General features: G+C 37.2%; 3 protein-coding genes across 3 annotated transcripts in view; 2 read left to right on the plus strand and 1 right to left on the minus strand.

The window, feature by feature from the left end:
- Positions 1 to 4910, plus strand: part of LOC107722945 (ubinuclein-1-like) — a 27950-nt gene extending 23040 nt beyond the window's left edge. Inside the window, exons 17-26 of the mRNA XM_016531443.1 lie at positions 862 to 1068; positions 1198 to 1331; positions 2007 to 2144; positions 2304 to 2411; positions 3049 to 3174; positions 3352 to 3549; positions 3778 to 3898; positions 4070 to 4251; positions 4451 to 4540; positions 4626 to 4910. Of these exons, the coding sequence (XP_016386929.1) occupies positions 862 to 1068; positions 1198 to 1331; positions 2007 to 2144; positions 2304 to 2411; positions 3049 to 3174; positions 3352 to 3549; positions 3778 to 3898; positions 4070 to 4251; positions 4451 to 4540; positions 4626 to 4688 (1367 nt within the window). The 3' untranslated portion in view covers positions 4689 to 4910. The remainder of the gene's footprint in view (positions 1 to 861; positions 1069 to 1197; positions 1332 to 2006; positions 2145 to 2303; positions 2412 to 3048; positions 3175 to 3351; positions 3550 to 3777; positions 3899 to 4069; positions 4252 to 4450; positions 4541 to 4625) is intronic.
- Positions 4911 to 9460: 4550 nt separating this feature from the next.
- Positions 9461 to 10551, plus strand: LOC107722948 (guanine nucleotide-binding protein G(I)/G(S)/G(O) subunit gamma-13-like). Its single transcript, XM_016531446.1, has 3 exons — positions 9461 to 9899; positions 10019 to 10116; positions 10431 to 10551. Exons 1-3 carry the CDS (start codon positions 9729 to 9731, stop codon positions 10534 to 10536), a joined length of 375 nt encoding a protein of 124 aa, XP_016386932.1. The 5' UTR covers positions 9461 to 9728; the 3' UTR covers positions 10537 to 10551.
- Positions 10552 to 10906: 355 nt separating this feature from the next.
- The window catches only part of chtf18 (CTF18, chromosome transmission fidelity factor 18 homolog (S. cerevisiae)), a 17843-nt gene continuing 4290 nt past the window's right edge, over positions 10907 to 24459 (minus strand). The window contains exons 3-22 of the mRNA XM_016531444.1: positions 23528 to 23648; positions 23174 to 23399; positions 22987 to 23079; positions 22854 to 22906; positions 22518 to 22659; positions 22195 to 22407; positions 21079 to 21176; positions 20863 to 20986; positions 20632 to 20771; positions 20304 to 20397; positions 20117 to 20215; positions 19887 to 20017; positions 19277 to 19400; positions 18677 to 18901; positions 15528 to 15677; positions 15050 to 15180; positions 12384 to 12528; positions 11811 to 11927; positions 11172 to 11235; positions 10907 to 11060 (exon numbers count right to left, since the gene is read on the minus strand). Of these exons, the coding sequence (XP_016386930.1) occupies positions 10930 to 11060; positions 11172 to 11235; positions 11811 to 11927; positions 12384 to 12528; positions 15050 to 15180; positions 15528 to 15677; positions 18677 to 18901; positions 19277 to 19400; positions 19887 to 20017; positions 20117 to 20215; positions 20304 to 20397; positions 20632 to 20771; positions 20863 to 20986; positions 21079 to 21176; positions 22195 to 22407; positions 22518 to 22659; positions 22854 to 22906; positions 22987 to 23079; positions 23174 to 23399; positions 23528 to 23648 (2621 nt within the window). The 3' untranslated portion in view covers positions 10907 to 10929. The remainder of the gene's footprint in view (positions 11061 to 11171; positions 11236 to 11810; positions 11928 to 12383; positions 12529 to 15049; positions 15181 to 15527; positions 15678 to 18676; positions 18902 to 19276; positions 19401 to 19886; positions 20018 to 20116; positions 20216 to 20303; positions 20398 to 20631; positions 20772 to 20862; positions 20987 to 21078; positions 21177 to 22194; positions 22408 to 22517; positions 22660 to 22853; positions 22907 to 22986; positions 23080 to 23173; positions 23400 to 23527; positions 23649 to 24459) is intronic.

Consider the following 24459-nt stretch of genomic DNA (forward strand, 5'->3'; position numbering starts at 1 on the left):
GTAGTGCTTGTTGTTTGTCATTTCTCCGATCACAAATGCAGACATGGTTTTGTTTACGTGGCGCGATGCAACGCAATGCGTAAAAAGACAGTATAAGTCATTATAATCCGTATTTATGTCCCCACTGGATGCAACAAATGCCTCGTTTGTAATGGGTTTTCATGTTTTTGTGTCGTTGCTCCGGCCGGACACGGCATCAACAGTATGTGTGGGGCGTAACATTTCCGTCTCACGCTTGAGGTATTCGGCCAATCACAACGCTCTGGATAGCTGGCCAATCAGAGCACACCTTGCTTTTCAGACTGATGAGCTTTGTAAAAATCGACGCGTTTCAGAAAGGCGGGGCATAGAGGAGAAACAATAATGTACAGTATGTGGAAAATAATGTGGTTTTTTAACCTGAAACCGCATAAACACATTTCATTACACCAAATACACAAAATAATGTTCTTTTTAGCAGCATCATATGACCCCTTTAACATCTATTTCAAAGACGTATAAAACAAACTAACTTCAGATGAATAATGGTGGCATGGTGTTCTGCTTGAATCTCAGCGCTGGTAATTGGAAAGTTGCTGGTTCGATCTTCACAATGAACCATGAACTATCACCATTGTGCCTTTGAGCAAATCATTTAACCTACGGGGGGTTGTTTGTTGCTTTGGATGAAAACATCTGCTGAATGACTATTTACTTACTAATGAAGACACAGTGTATAAAGAAGACAGACTAGAAGCAAACTAGATAGCGAATTAGAGTCAGCACATCTGGGACCACTACAAAATGCACTTTTATACATTTTTTGGTGCGTATTTGCAACAAGGAGTAAACTGTTGCAGCTTTTACTTGTACCTGCTGTAGATGCGCGTCTTTCTGGCCAGTCCCTTGGCTCCATCCTTGAGTTTAGAGAAGCAGCCGGTGCGCTGAAGGAAGCAGAGTCTGATGTGAGACTTGGAGGAGTAGATGTGAAAAAGGAAAAAGATCTTGCTGCATCCCTTAATGTCACAACAATACCATCACTACGGCTGTACCTGTCTGGAAACAAGAACAATCCAGTGTACTGTCCAGGTAATGTTGAAATATGACAAGATTCTGTCCTTATTTACTGACCTTTGTGCCTTTCCAAAATCGAATATAGGGATGCATCCCTTTAGGATCAGTTTTCCATAAATGTTTGTTGTTTGACTCCATCCCCAGATCTTAAGAGCTCTGCCATAATCCTGACATGGCTTAAAAGAAGAAAAGGGCCGAGCGCTAACATCATCAGTAATCTCACACAGCTGGAAAAATTCATAGGAGAAGAGGAGCTTGTGGTGCTGGGATTATTTAAGGTAACTTGCCAGTTTATTTGAGTGAGTCTTTTTACCCAGTTATTTTCAGTGAAAAAATGCTTCACAGATTTGAATCATCATAAAAAAGTGTGCACAGAAGTCCTGAGGTATTATGTATCATTTTTATTAAAAAAAAAAAAAAAAAATTTTTAGGTAAATACTACTATTTATAATGTTTTCTCTGACAGTGGAGGGATTTGCAATTGTTTTGTAACTAAATGTTACCCAAAATTGTAACTAAATATGTTTTCTTGAACTGTTGTTCAGTAGTTTTTCTATTTAAATATTAAATGACGTTTTAAAGTGACAATATAAAATAAAATTTAGAAAACATACATTTTTAACAAATTAATGAAGTATTTTTATTGCTTTTCACTGATGATCATTTTGATAAAGGACAACAAGCTTTTCTCCTACAAAAGTATCAGCTGAAATGAAGGATTCATTCATGATTCAGCCATAACTAAAGATGTTTTAAAGCATTAAAACATCTTTACAAATGTTTTGCAAATTTGATTCAATTATTTTGAAAGAAACCGTTCAAATGAAGGATTCTGACAAATGTTTTGTGAATTTGCTCAAAAGAATCAGTTCAAATGAAGGACAAATAACTCAAAGATGTTTTATTGCATTGTTGTATTCGCCATTGTTTTTAATGATGCTCATACACTACAGGATCTTGAGGAAGGCATAGTGAAAGTGTTTTATGAAACAGCCGCTGACATCGCAGACCTGCCCTTTGGAGTAACAGGAAATGATGAGATCTTCAGCAAGTATGAGATCAGTGGAGATACCGTTCTCCTCATCAGAAAGGTAAGAATTTCTGCTTTTCAAGACTCTTTTCTGAGTTTCAAGAATCTGCAACATTTCCCCCCACATATCAATAAAATGTCCCCAAAAAAAGAATAAGCTGCCTTCTTTTTTACCGCACATTATGAATTGTGTCTCACCCATGTCTATCATTTTCTTTAGTCTAAACCTGACAAGCAGTTTGAGCTGGGAAGCAGCACAGTGAAGACAGATCTTGTTCAGTTTATCAGACTGTATGAGATGGAACTTGTGACCGAGTACAATGGCGAGGTAATTTTATATATGTGTATTTTAATATATAGGCATTAGGACATATAATAGATGTATAAAAATCATAGACTGTATAAAAACATGGACGTAGTGTCCGTGACGTCACCCGTAGGTTCCTGAAGGTTTTTGAAGCTCAAAGTGGGCGGAGCCAGCAGTCGCCATCTTGGCAGCGCGTCACCGCACGTCACTCCCGGATAATCGAAAATGGGCAAAAAGGCGGGAGCTGGTTGCTGAAACCACACCCTCCTAGCTCGACGGTGGTGACAGCAGCGGCAATCCACCTGTCACTCAAGTGGCCACGCCCTTAATTATGCAGAACTTTAAGGCTTAATATAATTTAAACGGATGACTTATAAAAAAATTCACCCCCCTCACAGTTGTCATGAAGGGCAAAATTAGCTATATAAGCCAAAATCATTTTTTGAACCAGGCTGTAAACATGTTTTTTTCTGCTATAAAGTTGGGAATTTTAACATGGGGAGTCTATGGGACTGACTCCCTTTTGCAGCCAGCCTCTGGCGGCCAGTCGATGAATTACAGTTTAAGTCACTTCCTTGTTGGCTTCACGAGAGAGAGAGCGGGAGGTTGCCGCTTGATAAAAATAAACAAACCTCTTTCTTTTTTGTGTTCCTCCCAGACAGCATCCAAGATCCTGAACTCAGTGGTGCTGAACCATTTTCTTCTGTTTATTAATAAGACTGAGGAAGGATTTGAAGAGACATACCTTGCTTTTAAAACCACTGCGGAAAAACTCAGAGGGAAGGTCAGTACATTTGACTTATATTTAGACATAAACCACATAAAATCCAGTACTGCTCAACAATACAATAAAATAAAATAAACAAATCAACAATAGAAATATCCTTAGAAATATTGTGGATTACTATTATGATATTGGTGGATGCCAGTAGTGAAGCCTTTCTGTTTTCTCTATCATTAGGTTCTGTTTGTGATGATGGATGTGAGTGAGCCACGGAATGGCCGTGTTATGGAGTATTTCCGTGTGAGATCAGAAGAAGTGCCTCAGATCCGTATGGTCAATTTATCAGACCACGTTCAATACCAGCTGCCATCTGATAAGTTTGACACACAGACTCTTTTAGAGTTCTGCCTAAAATACCTGGATGGGAAAGCAAAGGTGAGTATTGAGAGGTAAATGAAAGAAATCAATTTTCATCCTTTTATACTTTTTTTTTTTTCATTTTTATCTTTCTAATCTTTTTAAATAAAAATAAAAAAAATAATTAAAATGAAAACTATTACTAAAATAGAAATTAAAATATTTTTAAAATTTATTTTAAAAACTATTATATACAAAAAGTTTTTATTATAATATTCAAAGCTCAAATATCTTTGTAATTTATAGCCTAAACTGCAGAGTGAGTCAATTCCTGAAAACTGGGACACACAGCCAGTGAAAGAGCTGGTTGGGATGAACTTTGAAATAGTGGCCTTCAACCATAACAAAAATGTCATTGTCTTATTCTGTAAGTACCTCAAATTTTAAAATGCTTCAACTTGATATCATGAGTCTATGTGTCTTCACTTAGCCTGCGATTAGCTGTTTTGTTTATCAAGTATGATTGTTCCTCTTTATTCTGACATTTACGTTTTCCATGTAAAAACATGAGCATTTTGAACATACTGTATTTCAATAGATGCACCTTGGAGCAGCGAAAGTCGTGCTCTGTTTCCGTTGTGGGAAGAGCTTGCTGAACACTTTCGTGAAAATGAAGATGTTGTTGTTGCCAAGATTGATGTTACTGCAAACGATGTAAACATTCATCTAAGAGAAAAATACCCATCAATCAAATTATTTCCTGCTGTTTATTCAGAGAGGGTAAGCAGTCTCTTACAATTAACTGTTTACATTGCTCTGCATAATTTTTCAGATCTTATATTGATTGTAAATCCATATTTAGGACAGCCACGTTATTGTGTTAGTCTTTGGGCTAAAGAAATTAGTTGTGCTTGTATAGTATTGTTTAGGAGTACAGTCCATGAGTATTTTGTAATCATCGTACTAAAATATTTGCCAGGTAGTGCCATATTCTGGCAAGAGGAAGCTGAAGCCTATTGTAACATTTATGAAAAAAGAGACTGAAAAAGCCAAAATGGACAAAGCCAAGGTAAGTTATCACACTCTCACATTAATAGACATGGATTGTATTCATTATGCACACTCACCATGCTGTGCTTGTATATATGCTACAGGAGGAGGAACGGAGGAAGAAATATCTGAATGAACAGAAGGCTGCTGTGAAAGATGAACTCTGATCACTCACTGTAATCACAAGAACTAAAGCAGTTTTATTGATTTCTTCAAAACTAACATTTTAACGTTTTATATCAAACTCTTTCCAATTTAAACATTTTTTTTGTAATCATGAATGTAACAAGTATTTTCAATATGTACATGTGTGAAAACAAGACGCTGTAGTTACAGCACTGACTGGCTGGTTACCCACTGATACCATGTTTATGATATGTGACCCTGGACCACAAAACCAGTTTTAAGTTGCTGGGGTATATTTGTAGCAATAGCCAAAAATTCATTGTATGGGTCAAAATGATTGATTTTTATTTTATACCATAAATCATTAGGATATCAAGTAAAGATCATGTTCCATTAAGATATTTTATAAATTTCCTACTGTAAATATATTAAAACTTAATTTTTGATTAGTAATATGCATTGCTAAGAAATTAATTATTGTTCTGAACAGTATACTCCACTAGTTTACTTTTAAAGGACAATTTGCACACACACTTCATTTCCACTAGAGGGAGCCTCTGTTTTAAAGTGCTGCCTTCATCCTAAACTGATCATTGCAACCTCATATTAACTTTAAAAGCAACTTGCAGGTCTCTTGAGAGCTATATGTTGTCAAAAAAGTATAATGTGATCTTTTTCAAAGCACATATGGATTCCAGTCAAGGAATATGATTGGTCAATACTAGGGGTGTAACGGTTCAGATTACTCACAGTTCGGCTCGTTACCAAGAGTACCGCGATACGTATGCACACACGTGGGTGGTGTATCACGGTTTTTCCGGTTTGGTTTGAATATCGTTACACCCGTAGTCAATACAGCTAAAAACACAAAAAATATGTAGCCACAGTGAGAGACCATTTCTTGTGTGGAATGATGACAGTTCATTTGTTTAATAAAATGACAACTGAATGAAAACTGTGCCTATATAATATATATATATATAAATAATTCAATTAAATTCAAGTTTATTTGTACAGCGCTTTTCACGATACAAATCATTGCAAAGCAACTTTACAGCAAATTAAGTTTCTACCTCGATCAGGCTCCTGAATTACTCCATTGGCAACAATCTAGAAAGATCCTTTTTAGCCCCAGGCACTGTAATTACAAATATCTACCAGCAGGTCTAAACTCCATATTATTATATTTACAGCAAAATCTGTTCAGAACTCCTTAAAAAAAACATAGCCTTGGCCTCAACTTGGGAATGACCATCTGCATACTGTCATATTCAGGTTTTGATGGCAGGCTTACAACATGAAGGAGGAACCTTTACCTGATCCCAAAAAATAAACAAAGTTACAGACTGTATGTGAGAGAGATTGCGTGACCTAAATAGATTTGGTTCAGTAAACTCTAAAATCCTTTAATTGGGAAAACACTTAAACACGTGATATACTAATACTTGACAAGCACATTGATCTACAGAAGTGTAAGTCGAGGCCACCCTTTTCGATCTGAAATTGCAACGTACACACAATACATACTGTAACCTTTCCTGCAGTCATGTTGGGATTTTGAATTTAGAACTACAACACCAAAAAATAACCATATTTACCATGAAAGCTGCCAAGTTGGGTTTAAATGTGACTAAGACTGTTTGACGAAAAAGAACATTGTAAATCAATCAACCTCTTATGCCGGGTTCAGACTACACAATATTTTTGTCGGTCACGATAGTCACTGTCAGATTACATGATTTTGACTCCTAAAATCTTGTCGTGGTGTGGACAAGAAACATGTCAGACTACACGTTGCTTCCCGACCATTCATCGCGTGCCGTCTTTAACAACGCGCGTGATGTCATCGAGAGGGCGGAACTAGCGACTGAATTCCAAAAACAAGCAAATTGTGGCAAAATCGGGCTAAAATCGTGTAGTCTGAACCGGGCATTAGTCTACTCTCATATGCATTACTACCTTAAGCTCACAGTTCAGCAAGATTGCAACTCTTGCAGTGAATGTTTACATCTCAGTCTGTTACGCAACTCAAAGCTGCACGTGTTAGGCTTACCTACTCCAGAGGATTCACACATTGTGCCTTGGCTAAGCCCCTTTCCCAACACCCTATAAAGAGCCAGACTATTTTTGCACGCTATTTCCGCAGTGGCTGTGTCTGAAGAAAGAAGTGGATGTTGGGGGCTCTGGAAATAACAGGTTGTCCTGATCATGCGAAAGATCATGTCCAATTTCTGTCGCACTATACCTCCAAAACTGAATTCTTGTCCTACGTGCTGCTCTACCTGGTGAAGATGCCTTTCCCACCTGTAACAAGACCACAGAGTCTTTCCAACTTGGGCAAAGAGAAACTCGCAGAACCATCGCCTGTGATTCTGTTCAAGACAGTGGAGGAGAAAGGTTCTGCGAAGGAACGGTTCAAGAAGTTGAGCAAGAAGGGCACACCACACAAAAGTAAGCTGCCCACCTGTCGAGCTACATCTGGCTTGAGGATGGAGGGTAAAAACACTTGGATTATGACTCCAAAAAACACTGATCCTTCAAGTTCCTGCACCCCAACTTCTAAAAGTATTTCTGGTAATAGTACCTCTATTACCAATTTGGCAACCTACTCAGTGAAATCCTCTAGCAAGAAGTTGTTTCCTGCCAGCGTTTCAGCAACAAACATCCCCAAAGACTCTTGTAGTCCACAGGCTTCATCAGGATCACGCCATGGACTGAATAATGCATCTAATTTCTCTCTCAACTTGACACCTGAGGCCACCTTGGTCCTGCAGAAACGTAGTGGTGAGAAGCAGCTCCGTGTCGTCCGTGGCACCGTAATGGCACTGCATCAGAAAGACCCTCTGCTTGCCAAGTCAGGTTCTCGATCCAACATCCCACTGGTGAAGATCTCTCTTCTAAATGAGCGTCACCGATACGATGATGTGGAATACGAGGAAGACGAAGAACAGAGTGTGGATCAGAGTGTTCTGCTGAAATGTTCTGAATGGTTGCGAGGGGTGGAGAATGCTACCGGAGCTGCGGTCCTCGGTAGAGTGGACAAAATCAGTCAGAAGAGCATCGAATAGATTAGATGCTCCATGTCCTGTTACTTGTGCAGACTTGAAAAACGTGGTAGTTTCGAGTAGTGGTCGACTGATATGGGTCCTGCAATGGCTGATGTCGATCCCAACAACTAAAGAGCTGGGTGCCTTATGGCTGATACATGCAGAGCAATTTATTACTTACAGTTTAATGGCAGGAAATGGAATATACATATAAGTGCAACGCTTATTTTACACAATATTCACTAAAAATTGAACATTCAGTGTTACAGTTTATAATGACAATGAAAACAATGCATTGTCACGTCTACTGGTATATTTCAGACCTGACTGGAAAAATTAAATGTCCTGTTAATGGACAGGATTATTGGCTGATGTCACTGGTTGCAGTATATGTAACCCCGCTTTCCCGGGTCCTCACCGCCACACCTCGTTCTCGCTCCGAGTGGGTCTCGAACCCGGGTCTCCGGCATGGGAGGCGGACGCACTAACAAAGGAGGCTAAAGACTGCAGTCTCTAGCGTCAGTCGCTAGTGCGTCTCTTGAGATCAGGGGAGTGAGGTTTACCTGCACAGCACCTACTCGCTGGCCTCTGTTACATATATAGCTTTTCTGTTGCTTGAACAGTGCATGGCACTAACAAAGGCAAGGTCACAGGTTTGATTCCCAGATTGCATGAATTAACATATATTGCTTAAATGGAATTTAAATCACTATGGATAAAAGCGTCTGCCAAATGCATGATGTCAGAGTTTTATGATGTTGTATGTGATGTTTTTGAATTGTAATGCAAATATTCTGTTGAAAAGGGATTTGTACACTCAGTTTGTACCTATTTCCAGGATTTTATGGGGATTTTTGTTTTGTTTTGTTTTGAAAGTGTATTCATTTAAAACTGTCTATAAAGCATTGATCAGACTCGGAATAAAACATGATCTGCATCATACCACCATTCATTGCTGTTTGTAAAGACACATCAAGCCTTAACTCTACTGTCTTAAGAGCACACATGACTAAGAGATATATTTGGTGTGTTATTATAAGTGGCTTAAGGGACGCGGTTTAGACAGACTTAGCAACTAACAACATTGCTCACTCGTAGTACTTCCTGATCTTATTAACAGACAGGTGCCTTCACTTTTAACCAAACAGCTAACGTGGTGGAAGTCACCAGTGGTTATGTTTCTGCTAGTACATAAATCCCAGGTAGAAATGACAGGAAGTGGAGAGCTTCGCCAACCTTTTTCCTGTTGCTAGTTGCTTTAGGTAACATTTACTAAAAATACAGAAAACAGTAATATTTTGAAACAATAACAAACACTCTGAACTTTTAAAATATAATTTATTCCTCTGATGGCAAAGCTGAATTTTCAGCAGCCATTACTCCAGTCTTCAGTGTCACATGATCTTTCGTAAATACGCTAATTTGGTGCTGAAGAAACATTTCTTATTATAAATGTTGAAAACAGTTGTGCTCCTTAATATTTTTGCAGAAAATGCAATACATTTTTCAAGATACATTCTTTGATGACTAGAAATCTCAAAAGAGCAACATTTATTTTTATATAGATCTTTTATATATTTATACATCTTTTGTAACAAACACTTTAGATCACTGTTATGCATCTTTGCTGAATGAAATAATTTCTAAAAAATCTTACTGACCACAAACTCTTGATTGGTAGTGTATGTGACAATCAAGTGTCAAAATCAGGACAACTGTTGTGTCAAACACAATTATTGTTTAAATGCGGTACAACAATAATGAAATCACAAAATCTAACTAACTCTACGGTTTTGGGGGACATTTACCAATGTTATCAAGTGACTACTATATTTAAAACAATTATTCTCTTGATAACATCACAACATTTATTCTATAGTTTCTCTGGTATAAACTAGGTGAAGCCAGAAGGGCATCATTGAACAGTTTTGCATGTATTTTACATAGATGCACAGAGTCCAAAGAGCTAAACATCCCTCCCACTATAACTCACGATTGTAGACGAGAGAGAATTTGAGTAACAAAGTAGCTTGAATGCTGCATAACCTCAAGGCCAGGTGTGTATCTAAATCTCCTTTGTGTACACCAGGAATTTACAAAAGGGAAAAAAACAAGACACCCTCAAGCATTCAAACTCAGGCTACTTGCTGGAGGACTCCTAACAATCCTTTCACTTCTAAGCTACTTAACTCTGACCTTAGCACGGTAGGCTAATTGTATATTTTATATACTATTATTTTATATTACCTAGCTATCAATTACAGATAATTTAGCTTAAAGACTTTGACATAAGATAGAAACGAATATGACGGCTGGTTTTTCAGATGGATGAGCTGGATGAGACTCAGCTGAAGAACCATGTGGACAGTCTGAAGCAGCAGCTACAGTTTAACAGAGAGAAAACATCTGTCTCGCTTCCAGAGTGAGTATCAAACATAAAACATCTACTGCAATGGATTGTTTCAAATCAGGGATTTCCAACTAGGGGTATTTTTATTTGCATAGACTCATATATAAATGCAAATCATTCTGTATAAATAAAAATCGTAATACATTTGTGCTAAAAATATAAAAATATTAAATGAAGTATTCAAATATGTATTTTGATTTGTGAAGTTGCAAGTTTAGTGAAGTAAATTAAGTAAATAATTCATACGGGTTGACAGAAGCAAGGAATCTCAGGCTACCTTTTTTTTTTTGCTATTTTCTATCTTCCTATTATCCATTCATTTTCAGATTAACTAAATGGATTGAAGAGAAAATGAATGAGGATCCATTTCTGAATCCAGATATACTGAAGGACAACCCGTGGGTGGAGTCAAGCAAATGTGTTATAATATAGCGCAAGAGCTGTCACTCATCACTATGGCAACAGGAGCAACTCCACCCATTGTCATGGTTACATTGCCCGACTTTGACTAGGATGGACAAACATGCAAATGTAAATCTGCTTTGTTGTTTACGCTTATCATGACACGACATTATGAATAGAAAGAAAGAAAAAGCTGTTGTTATTCAGTGAAAACATGTATTTATAAAAGTGTAAGACAACTATACAAGAACAATAAAAAACAAAACAAAGAGGAACCAGTGCTTTTTCTTTTTCACACATTGTAGATGTTTGTTTTTTTAACTATACAGTACAAGGTTCAGAACATTTTTGGTTTTTGTGTATTGATTTAAGGTGGAAAATTAACATTCATTAAGCTTCGTCTTCTCTCTCGCCCATATCACTTTAAAGTAACTCCCGAATGTAAACGTTTCTGCGCACTGCATTGGACACACCTTCATTGAAACGAAACCATACATCACTGTTACCCACAGCTTTACCGATATGCACCACTCCACCTCCTTTGCCATCTTCACCTGCAGAGAGAAGTGAGATCAGCTCATTTTTAGCATTTAGGTTATGCAGAAGACTGCGATTTATTGTACGAATGTATATACTGTATATATATACAAACAACAACAACACACTTGTAGTGGTGACCACAGGTTTCTCCTTGGGTACAATGGCTCGTCCAAAGAAATCCAATTCAGGCTTTAAACATGAAAAGGATAAATAAACAAGTCATCACATGTGAGCACTTCGACCCTGATCCGCTATTTACCCAATTAATCTTGGATTATTATGAAGCATAAGTCAAGCATATGCAAAGAGAACCAGTATAAGGACAATCATATAACATGGTGGCACAGAATCACTGTAAAATGGATAAAAAGGCGAATTTTCGAAATAGTTCAGAGCAAAAACCAACGTCTCTCTGATTTGGCATTTTAAATTAGGTTATGATCAATAATCTAAAATTAGCACTGCAATTTGTAAATATTATCTCTTTTTCATGGCACATTCACAATTAGTTTTATATTATTGCATATAATATTTACAAATTATTATTTCCAATTCTTTGTAATTATTATCTGCAATAATGTAAAACTCGTTAGTTACAGATCAGTTGTGAATCACCAATCCCAGCATTGAATTTGCTATGATAATATTCAATGGTGGAGTGGACTTAAGGAAAATACACTTTAAAATGGGATTTTTATGAGTATGGGGAGGTTGTTTAAGGACAGATGTAAAGGATTTAAGGTGGTTTAATATAGATGCTTTACCCTGCTTTCCACCACAGTCTGTTTAACTATGTTCTCCAGCCTCTGCTGATGGTTCCTGCTTGTCTGTTTCTTCACTTCTGTCTTCTTCCCCTCTTGGTCCTTTTTAACTGTCTCCGTCTGAACGCAGAGAACAAATGCTTTGAAACTTAGACAATCCTGTTTACAAAACATGATTGTCTACAGCTCTGCATAATATATGTTGTATAGCTGTAGCCTGTGTTGGGGCTGAACATACACACAACACAATACCTAAAGGATTAAATACATTTTGCGCCTCACTTCGGTCTAGTGTACATACTAGATGAAGTCTAGCTACATTATCTAGGTCTGTTAGTTCAACTTCGCAAAAGTTTGGACTGGTATGACTGAAGTCGGACAAAACTGTAGACAAGTCAAAATGTTGCAGTCCAAAAAAAATGCATGTGAATGTATTTCAAGTTTACACTGCAAAAGAGTGGTGAAACAGATTGTTTATTTAAAGACAAAAAATGATCTTAAAAAAACACAACCAAACAAAATAATACAAAACACACCTGAAAGCCAAGCATCAAACTTTGTGTGTGTGTGTTTTACCTTCTGTGGGTTTCGTTTCTGCTGGGCTCTCTCTACCCTCCTCATCCTCTCTAGTTCGGTCTCCCTGGCGATCAGCTGTTTCACCTGATAGGTTAACTGCCTCCGGGGAGGCAAACCCGGAAAATGCACCACATATTCTACATTACTGTGGAAACACACACACAGGTCATTTAATGTACAACTAGTAATTGAAAACAGCATAATATAATGACAGCACAGACCTTTACATAACATAATAATATTATTCATGAGCACTACTCCAAGGTGAACCTGAACAAGGGAATCTAACGAGGAGGGATATAAATAAAAATGAATATGAGATGGTTTATAAAGTGGAAAGCGGGTGAGCTAAATAATCCCTCTTACTCAGAAGGTAAAACACTTTTCCAGGAATAAAAGTACATTAAACAATATGTGCAATACACACAAGCAGATGAAAATCCAAAAGCAGGATTAGTTGTGCGGGGTATTCCGGGTCACGTACACAAAGCCATTTCTTTAGGACAGTTGGAGAATGTTCTGTCAAAACAATATGGAGCAGTTCACAATTTGTGTGTTTGTTCCCATATATTATGTTGTTATTGCTGTTTTCACATTAAAATCAAATGGTTCTTCCATTTCTAGAGAACAGGATAGCAATGAAAGGTTACAAGTTTACTTCCAGTGTAAAAGCTAGATAAAATCCAGATGCTTCAATATCTCTGTGCTGCTGATATGCCATCGCATCTCATATTAAATTGCCTAACATATATATATTGAAACGCATGCTGTGAATTAGCATGACTGGACATTAAAGAGTTGGATTATATTCACAATATTGTCTGTCAAAATAGCACAATAATTACAAAAGCAGTAGATGTGATTGTTTCTTCCATTCAGGCCTCCTCTGATGAAAGTTTATCATGTTTAATAATGCTGAACCATTTCTTCTCATGATTGGACGATGCATGATTCAACATTTGGCATGGGAATCGTACAATCCTCAGTCCGTCTTATTATTTTCCAGGGGCATGGCTTCAGTGTGGTTACTTAGCCTTGTTGAAGCAGAGCTCGATAAGAGATGGCGGGAAGATACAGGAAGGCGTAAACCAGCAGAAGCAGCAACAGGGAGACCAGCAGCGGAATCCCCCAATCAGAGGTGACCAGCGTCTCCTCGCAGCGGGCCTGCAGGAACGACTGCTGCATGATTCTACTGCACCAATCACAGAAAGAACAAACACACGCGTTTATCAATAAGAGACTTCAAAAACATGATCATGAAAAACATCTAATCTAGACTAGTAGGGTTTGATGACATAATATTTCATTTGAATTCAATATTATTTCATTGGCAATATAAAATTAACCAACTTAATTATTAGATTCATTTCCACAAAGCCATTATTTAGAATTTGTCTGTTTCAATAAATGAGTGCAAAACACTTATTCTAGAAGTAATCGCATAAAAAAAAATTTTATCAGACAAAAAAAAAAATTAAAGGTAAACATTACAGTTTGCTACATACTATTGCATTTAGTGTATTGTCATATTGTAATATGCTTTTAAATAAATGTGCTCATTTAGTGAAAACACTACAATTCTAAACTAAAAACAGTAAGAAATTATTATTATTTTTTTTAAAAGGAAGCATTAATTGCATTAAGAATCCTGAAAAACATGCATCATGGTTTCCATAAAAATATTAGGCAGCACTGAAAATTCAGCAGGAATTAATAACATTTTTAAATATATAAAATTTTATTTTTCTCTTTTAAACCTTAACACCATTTTGCAATATTATTGTTTTTACTGTATTTTTGATCAAATACATAAAAGAGCATTACAAAACTTCTTTCAAAAACATTAAAAAATCATCCCAAACTTTTGAACAGTTGTTTATGTATTAGCATTTCATTAGACATTAGCTTTATCAGCATTGGCCACTGAACAGCCAATATGGATCAACCACTATTAGACTGAGCTAGTCAGTTCTACAGAAATTCCAACTAACAAACATTCATGCATATAAAATATGAAAATACTTAAGAGGCAAACATACAGGATGAACAGAGATGCTCTTCTTCAGTTCCAGCTTGAGCTCGCCATCTGAAAACCAATCCAATAGCCCAAATTGTTTCCTTGCTTATCTTCTCATTCCTGGTTTTTATCCACCTTTAGCTCCATCAAGCAGACTTTTAAAGGTTCAGCAGCAAGTGCTCCACTTTTGAATGTCAAAGCTTGTTTGTGAACCTTTTCAGCATCACTTCCATCAATCAGTGTGAGTGGTACGACACGGTAAGCCACAGAGAGGATTGTAGGTCTTTTTATACACTTGAGTGATGAACATGTGCATCCATTCATTAGGGAAGTAACAAAAACCTCCAAGTTCTCAAGTGAGAGAATTGCCAAAGTGAAACAAAGGATGGAGAATAATAAAAAAGGATAAGAGTAGGGGAGGAAGAGACAATAATCTGGAGCTGCAGCCTAATCTCTCATAAATCGTGATGAACAGGTAAACACATACAGAATCTCTCAAGCGCTGTTCGTGTTAGTGTGTATTCTTGTGGTGAAGTCTCATTTGCATAACTAAAGTCCTGACAGACAAGCATGGTTATCTGCCTAAAAACAGAACAATATGTTCAATGAGTCTGTAGATCACGTTGTTAGTGTATGTGCATGTACTCACGGCTCCAGCACATAAGTGTACTGTCCCTCTGGTGTGCGGTCCTGTCTGTAGGTCAGGTTGTAGTTGATCATGGTGTCAATCAAATCATAGAGCTGCTGCTTCTCCCTAGTGCTGTAAAGCTGAGGGTTGACCTGTAAGAAACGCATCACATGTCCCACTAAGTCTGTATTTATTTGATCAAAAATACTGTAAAACAGTAATATTGTGGAATATTATTGCAATATAACATTTAAAACTGTTTTCTGTTTTAATACATTTTAAAATGTAATTTATTCCAGTGATGGCAAAGCTGAATTTTCAGCATCATTATTCCAGTCTTCAGTGTCACATGATCCTTTAGAAATCATTATAATATGCTGATTTGCTGCTCAAGAAACATGTCTGAATATAATCAATGTTGAAAACTGCTTAATATTTTTTTGTGGAAACTGTAATATACTGTTTTCAGGATTCTTTGCAGGAATTTAAAATCACTCACCGGCCGCAGTTTGGGGGAGATGAGCTCCAGGAGAAGGCTGAGGATGTCCAAGCAGAGACAGCTTATGGAAATGCGGCTCTGTACAGCGGGTGGGATGTCATTCAACATGGCAAGCAGGGCGTTCTTGGTGTGCTGAGTTTTAGTGAAAGCCTAGAAATAAATTTAAGGCTTAATTTATTACCACTTCCATTTTACAATGAAAGTGATAAATGTTGGAAATGTATTACTATTTAAAGACATGCCACAGTGTCAGAAAAAATGTGCAAAAACTAAACCTTTAGGGCAGTGATCTCAAACTCAATTGCTGGAGGGCCACAGCTCTGCACAGTTTTGCTCCAACCCTAAACAAACACTCCTGATCCAGCTAATCAAGGTCTTCAGGATTACTAGAAACTTCCAAGAAGGTGTGAGTTGGAGCTAAACTGTTGTGGCCCTCCAGGAAAAGAGTTTGAGACCACTGCTTTAGGGGTACAACAGCTTGTCAGTGGGGCAGTACCCTCAAAGGAACACATTTGTACCATCTTTACCCCTAAAGGGTGATTATTAGTATCCTAGTGTAGTAACATGCACCTTTAAGACAGTAATATGTACTGTTATGGTACTAATATGCATATTTGTGTTTGCTGTCGTATGAAAATTGGTATAGAGAATCGTAAAACTGCTGTCAACCCCAACCATGGTGCATATGGTATGCAGTTCATTTTAGCATGAAAATACACAGGGTTTGTACAGATATTATAAAGTAATATAAAATCAAATTCCAGGATTTAAGGACTTTACAAGCACTACTTTTTTGGTTTTCAAGGACTACAATCAGAAATCTCATTTATCTTTTAAATTCTAAAAAAGGCCAAATAGATAAATAAAAAATTATACTAATAAAACAAAATGGTACAAATAAAGTGCAGCACATGCAAAGTATGCAATGACTGTGGCAACTTTAAAGGGTTAATGAACTGAGAAATCAAAATTCCCTTGATATTCGGACATATAAGATGTCATTATACTATAAAAACGTTCTCTTTAGACTAAAAAACTGCTTATATTGAAGCCAATCTGCCAAAACGACAGGTTGTGGAATGTGCCACTTTATGACGTAACAGTGTTGCTAAACCCCACCTCCGCAGAAGAAGATCCATAGAGACAGAGCGACACGCGTCATAATTTGAAAACCACGCCCACCTGCCTCCTTGTCATTTCTGACTTCTAACAAAAACAGAACAACGTCTAAAAGCTGCTATGTGACAAGGTGTACAGCAAACAAGCTAAAAACCCCAGAACTATGTTTTTATAAGCTGTCGACCCAAAAAAACGTGCATTTAAGGACACAAAAGTAGAGCACAATGTGTCATATTACTCTGAAAACAACACCCACTGGAGGGAAACGTAATCATAATAGGCGACAGGAAACATTCATTATTTTTAACCATGTCAAAGGATTGTTTCACCACCCTATGTGAACCTGAGAGGAGGAGATATATTGAGAAACTAAATTTTACTAAATCATACTGAGTGTCAGGATCCCACAATTTATCTATTCTTCCTGCTGATGCTTCACGTCTTATTGCCTGTATCCACTTTTGTCTCCTTAAAGGCTGGCTTTTACGGTTCGGTAGCTTATAAAAAGGTAGTTGTGGGTTATTTAGCTTGTTTGCTGTACACCTCGTCACACAGCAGTTTTTAGGCATTGTTCTGTTTTTTGATTGTTTTGTTTTTTTCAGAAATGACAAGCATGCAGTTTCCCGCAATACAAAGTCAATGGAGAGGGTTGGATTGTTTTCCCCCCCGGTGTGGGCGTGGCCTAAATGCGCTCTGTCTCTATATGCCTGCTTCTACATCACTGCCCGTTTAGCCACACCCACCAATTTGTGCACATAGTGGGTAAATAACAAGAGAGGCAAACGCAGGTCTACAAAAAAAATCAAACAATAAAGATGGCTCCGAAGACAACAAGACGCTGTACAGTACCAAGATGTGGAAAAACACAATCTTTGCATTGCCTTCCTTCCAGACCGCATCAGTAAGAACTTGGTCCTTTGTTCACTTCCTTTTACCGCGGATTTGTTTACAAACAAGGCACGATTCAATGCAGGATTTTTAGAAAGACGATGCTGTGCCGACTATATTGGATCCGACAGTAATGTTGCACCACACAAGTGTGAGTAACTGTTTTTATTACGTGGTCACTATTGCTGTGTCTGTTATTACAGATTGTTTGATATGTAACGAGTATTTATGTGTTTTTGATCTAAATCACTGCAGCGTCCATCTATGAAGGATGTAGGCTGTCAAACATCCATGCAGAAGTTTACATTGGTGGGCACACAGCTGTCCTTTAGAACTTGCAATATGTAAAACTGTTAGCCAATCATAGCAGTGGGCGTTTACTTTCTGAGTCTACAATCCACCACGCCTATTCAGACAGAGCATTCTGACCAGGGTGGTCAAAACAGGACAGAAAATAGCCTATTACTTCTAAATCACGATGTTTTTTGATGTAAAAATCTTGATAACATTATAAGTGGACCTCAGAGAACAGTACAAAATAAAAAACAAAGGCAAGTCATGACCATTAAATATGGGTAAATTAACAGCCTAAGAGCATTCAGTGCATAGAAGAGCATGTACAAAGAGGTCATACATTTCTTACAAAAGTTTGAATGGCCTAGAGAAGTAAAAAAAAAAAAAAACATTTGTAAAATTATTGTAAAGCATAATTTGTAAAGCACTGTAACAACTCAAAAATAATTTCAAGATTCTTTGAGGAATAGAAAGTTCAAAAGAACAGCGTGCATTTAAAATAGAAATCTTATGTAACATTATAAATGGCTTTACTGTCATGTTTGATCAATTTAATGCATCCATGCTGTATGAAAGTATTAATTTCTTAACAAAAAAACTAAATGACCCCAAACTGCTGAACAATAGTGTATGTGAAAAACAGATGCTCAATGGCATAACTGCAGTCATAGTGAATGGAGACACATGACTCTTGAGGGCTGTGTTTTGAGGCTTTATATTCAAGTGTGTAACTGGGACAGAGTGCTTTCATTTGATGAAAAATAGAAACGGAACGACAGAACATTAGGGTATTAAGGATAAGGGTGGATAGACGGCATGTGCTCTCGCTGTCTATCGCATTCTCTCACCTCGTAGTGACTGTGTGGATAATTGATGCGTGGGACCGAGTTTGCGGCATATAGGTGGTGGAAGGCAGCGGGCAGGAAAGGGAAGTAGCGCATGAGCGAATAGTTCTGTCCGTGTAAGACACACTCATTCAGCAGGTCAGAGAAACACATCCAGTCAAGACCTGCGCACACGCCCAGCATCCCAGGGTCCTTCAGCTTCATGCTGAGGAAGTTATCGTACAGGCCCTATGGAAGAGAGAGCGTGAATACTTTTGGCTGAAACATCACTGTTTTACATGGATTTAGCAGGATACTGGAAAAAGAAAGAAAGAAAGAAAGAAAGCAAGCACATTTTTCAAGTAAAAGGAATTCACAAAAAAGAAATTTGTGAGGTTTTAAATGACAAAACAACATACATAGCACGGTCAATCCAAAATTACACTTTTTGGTTGTCAAACCATTATAGCACCATGAGTTTGTGATGAACTATTTTTACATTTTGTTATCTTAAGCAAATGCTTGATTTTGAATTAAGCTGAATGCTTTTTGGGGCCACAGTTCAAGTATGTTTTTCATACTCTTCATCAAATGGAGCCCAAAGTAGAGCATGTTTGTAGTTACCTGAGTGAGTTTCTCATGCTCTCCATTAGATGAGACCAAATGTAAGATGTGCTGAAGCCTTTGTGCGCCATCTTTAGGTCCTGCCTCATCAAAACCACCAAAAGTATCTCCACCAATTCGCTTCCTAAATCACCACAAAAACACCAGCAAACAATTACAGAGGTCATAAAATGAAGGATGCAGTAATTAGTGACACAATCTGATAAAACATACAAATTTAAAAACACCAAAACCGAAAATCTAAATCTGAAAATTTACATTTAAACATATTAGGTAAATTATTTACAATTTAAATAATGTATTTATTTATTTTTTGCCATTTGTTAAATGCAATTTTTTGAGAATTACGTTTAAATGTTTGCCTGCGCTGTAACAAGTGAATTTTTAAAATGGTACATATGCACCATTACTAATTACAAATAATCCATGTAGTCTTTCCATTAATAAGAGATCATAATATGCAAGAATATTCAATGTTAAAGAATTCAAAAGATTCTGTTTAACACAGTAACACAATACAATGCTTTTACTATGACCATTCATTCAAAGATATCAAAGGGAGATATCAAAGAGCATGAGCTTGAGTATGGCATATTGTGTTTTGGAGTACCTTTTCAGTCGAGGAAGCTGGAAGATTTCCTGCCAAACTGAGAAGAGTCCCTTGTTTTGGTCTTTCAATCCCACTGAGATTGAATTGACACTGCGCTGATCCAAGTGCTTCTGTCCACGCCTGTGTAAAAACTGCACACACAAGCATAAGCAAACCCATATTTTAACCCATAAGCATAAGCAAACCCATATTTTAATTCTGACATGTTTTAAAGCAAACATCTCTCTCACCTGTAATGTGTTGATGCAAGCACGGATGTCATTGTCAGTTTTCTCACACAAGGCCATCAGAGTGCCAGTATCTGCTTTCATACCGTGACGTCTTGTGATCTACAAACAGAAACAAAAGCATGCATGGGTTCGCATTCATGAGCTTACAAAATCATCTTGTAGGCATGTGAGCGTATGTGCGTATCACCTCTGCTAGTCTTTGAGCTAAGCGGGAGGGCAGAGTCTGGGGAAAGGCCAATAGGAAAGCTTGCTGTCTCAGCGGCCTCAGAGCTGGAACATACCTGACAAAAGTACAAGTAAATTTGTTTTCCTTTATCAAAGTAAAACTTTTTTATATTGATTTCCCAGTCATAATATCCATTGTGAAGGTGACGCACAACAAAAATCAAATGTTCAGAAATTGTGTGGGATATTATTTGTGTGTTTTCTGAATGTTAAACAGTTTGCTGGAAAAAATTCAAATATTTTAAATCCTACCAAAATGTTTATTTATGCAACTTAAACACAGGACTTACAGGTCATTGCAGATGCAGATGATTGGTCTAAGCAGCACGGACTGCTTCTTCTTTTTCTTTTTCAAGGCATTAACACCTGACTCCTCTCCTTCTCTGCTATCTTTCCGGTTCAGTGTCGCTAATAAGATATTAATGGCAGCCTGAGCCGAAAAGAAAAAAAAATGAGAAGCAACTACAATTAGACAAGCCATTGAATTGAAAGTAAACAATAAAACTGAAAGCAGGTCTTACAGCAGGAGCTCCATCAATTTCATCTATAATAAGGCAGTTGGGCTTTTCATTGGCTCCCAGGACTGACTTCATCTGTGTTGCGGTATCAATACGTTTCTGGAAGAGCTCTGCACTACGGTCATCACTGAGAAGAGATTAGCGCTATCAGTTTGTGAGTGTCAACATTTATAAGTGGATGCGTCTGACTGGTCACCATCAGGGCTTGCATCCTCTTACCTAGCGTTGATTTCTACAACATTGTAGCCAGCATGCTTTGCGATAATGTGTGCTAGCGTGGTTTTCCCCAGTCCAGGAGGACCTGATAACAGTGCCACCTGTGTAGTTTGATACACACAGTTAAACAACTTACATTCAACATGGTAAAAATAAGAATTGCACACCTCTTAGCATTACATTCACTATTCATATTTTACAATGAATATCACCTATTCACTGTCAAATATCAAACCAACATTTGGCAAATAAAATTTGTAAATTATTCTGCAAATAATATGGAAAATTTAGCAACCTAAACTGCCAAAATATAAAATACTGAAAGTATTTATTGGTTTATAAATATATAAAAATATTAAATATACAAATAATAAAAATAATAAAAATGTGTGTGTGTACATATATATATATATATATATATATATATAGTCATGGCCAAAAGTTTTGGCAGTGACATAAATTTTGTGTTTTGCAAAGTGTGCTGCTTCAGTATTTGTAGATAATTTTTCCACATGTTTCTATGTTACACTGAAAAACGATGATAAGCATATCATACGTTTTAAAGGCTTTTATTGGCAAAAAATAGGAGTCAATAATTACAGTGTTGACCCTTGTTCTTCATAACCTCTGCAGTTTGCTCTGGCATGCTGGATATTAGCTTCTGGGCCAAATGCTGACTGATGGCGATCCATTCTTGCCTTATTAGTTCTCGGAGTTGATCACAATTTGTGGGCTTCTGCTTGTCCACTCGCCTTTTGAGGACTGACCACAGGTTCTCTATGGGATTGAGATCCGGGGAGCTGCCTGGCCACGGATCCAAAATTTCAATGTAATGATCTTCGAGCCACTTCTTTATCACTCTTGCTTTGTGACATGGTGCTCCATCATGCTGGAAAATGCATATATATATATATATATATATATATAAATAAACATACACATAACATTAAAATTAAAATATATGATTTAAATCTTATAAGCAACTATAAACTAAAAAAATTTAAAATAAAAACTATTAAATCGAAAACTTATAAATAAATCCAAATGTAAATCTCTTTTATAGAAATCAAACCCAATATAAATATAATAAATCGGTTGTGATTGCTCAGTTTTACTCACCTTAAATTTAGGTCTTTTGTACTGGTCTAGCTCAGCCTCTAGTATCTCTTCTGTCATTTGGGACTTGGTTTTGAAACGCTGGGACTGGTTCTGGTTTTGAGCATTTGTGAAATTCGATCTGACATCTGCAGGGGCCGAACGGGGTTTCCTCTCTCGCCCGAAGACCACAGTGTCCCAGAGTTTTAGCCACTTCAGCAGACAGCGGTTAGTAAACTATAGAGATAGAGAAAAATGTAAATAATTACTAGGCAAATTCCTGCCAATAATCTTTGTCTCTGATTAGAGGAGTTAGTTTTCAAATAAACAGAGTGTCTATGACTCACATCATCACTGAGTAGATCAGTGTAGTGCTGTGGCGAGAACTGATCCACCCACAGCCGCGAGGACAAGCCTTCATCTTCCCCACTATCACCATCCACACCAGAGTCTGTCTGCTCTTCTGCAAGAAGCTCTGGACTTATACCACTAAAACGTCATTAAGAGTAAAAGGAATAGTTCAGCCACAATTGAAAATTTGCTGAAATTTTACTCACACGTAGGCCATCCAAGATGTAGATTAATTTGTTTCTTCATTAGAACAAATTTGGAGAAATTCAGCATTACATCACTTGCTCTTGGATGGCCTGGAGTGACAGATACAATACACATAAAAATGTCACCTATTCATAAGTTCTGTCAATCTTTGGGACTCCTCCAATACTTGCCGATGGCGCTGAAAAACAAAACCAATTCAGACAGAATTCCTCCAAATCATTAATTTAGGTTTGTTTGCATGTGTACACATATTCTTACTCTCTCTGCAATTTGTTCTTTCAACACTTCTATGGGAACCGCTAACAGTCCTAGTCCATTCAGTGAGTTACGGAAGGCTCTTGGGTCTGGTGCCTGAGGAAAAAATATTATTAAAAAATCAATAAATAAAATGTACACATTGTATTTCAGCAAGCTGTCAAGTAAAATTGCTGGTGGGGTCCGAAACCTTCTCCTTATCCTCTTTCTTGTTAAGGTAGACTCTGTTTCCCATGGAGTCTGTGACAGTTATGTAATCTCCGATTGCAGGGGGCCGTTTCTGGGCATGGCGTCTTGCTGTGGTAACTTGCTTCGGTGACTCCTGTAATGCAGCCAGTCCACTAATATCCAATACATTGGTTGTTATTTTTGCGGCTGCTGGTCTATCTGGACTCAGTGACAGAGAAAATCCAGGCCTGTAAAAAGATTTATAAAAAATAAAAATAAAAACCTACTCACTCTATAATCAATGCCTGTAATGTTATGATGTGAAATGTGTTCCACGCAGCAGTAAAGTTTAACTGTGAAGTACATAAACTTTTACCCATCTCTTGCTGGTCTGTCGTAAACCTCTGGGGAAGATGGAGGAGTGATGTCATCTCCATTTTCAACACCAAACTGAAGCTTTTTCACCACATCTTGTCTCCTTTTCTTGGGTTTAGGAGCTGTGAGAAACCCCAAACTGATTAGACACTGCATTACTTTTTTTATACATCATTTCACAAAGTCGAAGTTTACACTACCATTCAAATATCTGGGGTAAGATTGTTTTGTTTTTTAGAAATTAATACTTTTATCCAGCAAGGATGCATTAAATTGATCAAAAGTGAGAATAAAAGCATATATTACAAACGATTTAAATTTGTTCATTAATTTTTAATGTTATGTTAGCATCAGGGCTATTAACATGGCAAACACAATCAGCATCATAATCCATAAAATTTTTAATTATTATATAAAACATTTTAACTTGACATAAGACAAAAAAAATCTAAAATACATTCAGGTGATACATTACAAAATATTACCAAACAATTTAAATAAAAAAAATGCTAAAATAAAAAATATATATATGCTGTTCTTCTCAACTTTCTATTCATCATAGAATCCTGAAAAATATTAAAGGGGTCATATGATGCAATTTCAAAATTTCCTTTCTCTTTGGAGTGTTACAAGCTGTTTGTGCATAGATAAGATCCCTAAAGTTGCAAAGACTAAAGTCTCAAAACCAAAGAGATATTCTTTATAAAAGTTAAGACTTGTCCATGCCCTCCTAAAACGCCTCGTTTAAACACGCCCCCACATGTCTACGTCACTGTGTGGGAAGATTTGCCGCCCAAATGTTCACGCAAAGAAAGAAGGCGTAACTTTGATTCTCGCTGTAGTATTGTTGTTGCCGCCTCCGCCATGTCGTGAAGGCGCTGTGTGCTTCGTTGTGAAAGCGAAACTACTTTGTTTGACCTTCCAAAAGAGGAC

This window comes from Sinocyclocheilus rhinocerous, unplaced genomic scaffold (genome assembly GCF_001515625.1).
Source record: "Sinocyclocheilus rhinocerous isolate Xijiao unplaced genomic scaffold, SAMN03320098_v1.1 scaffold3, whole genome shotgun sequence".
In the NCBI taxonomy this organism is placed as follows: domain Eukaryota; kingdom Metazoa; phylum Chordata; class Actinopteri; order Cypriniformes; family Cyprinidae; genus Sinocyclocheilus; species Sinocyclocheilus rhinocerous.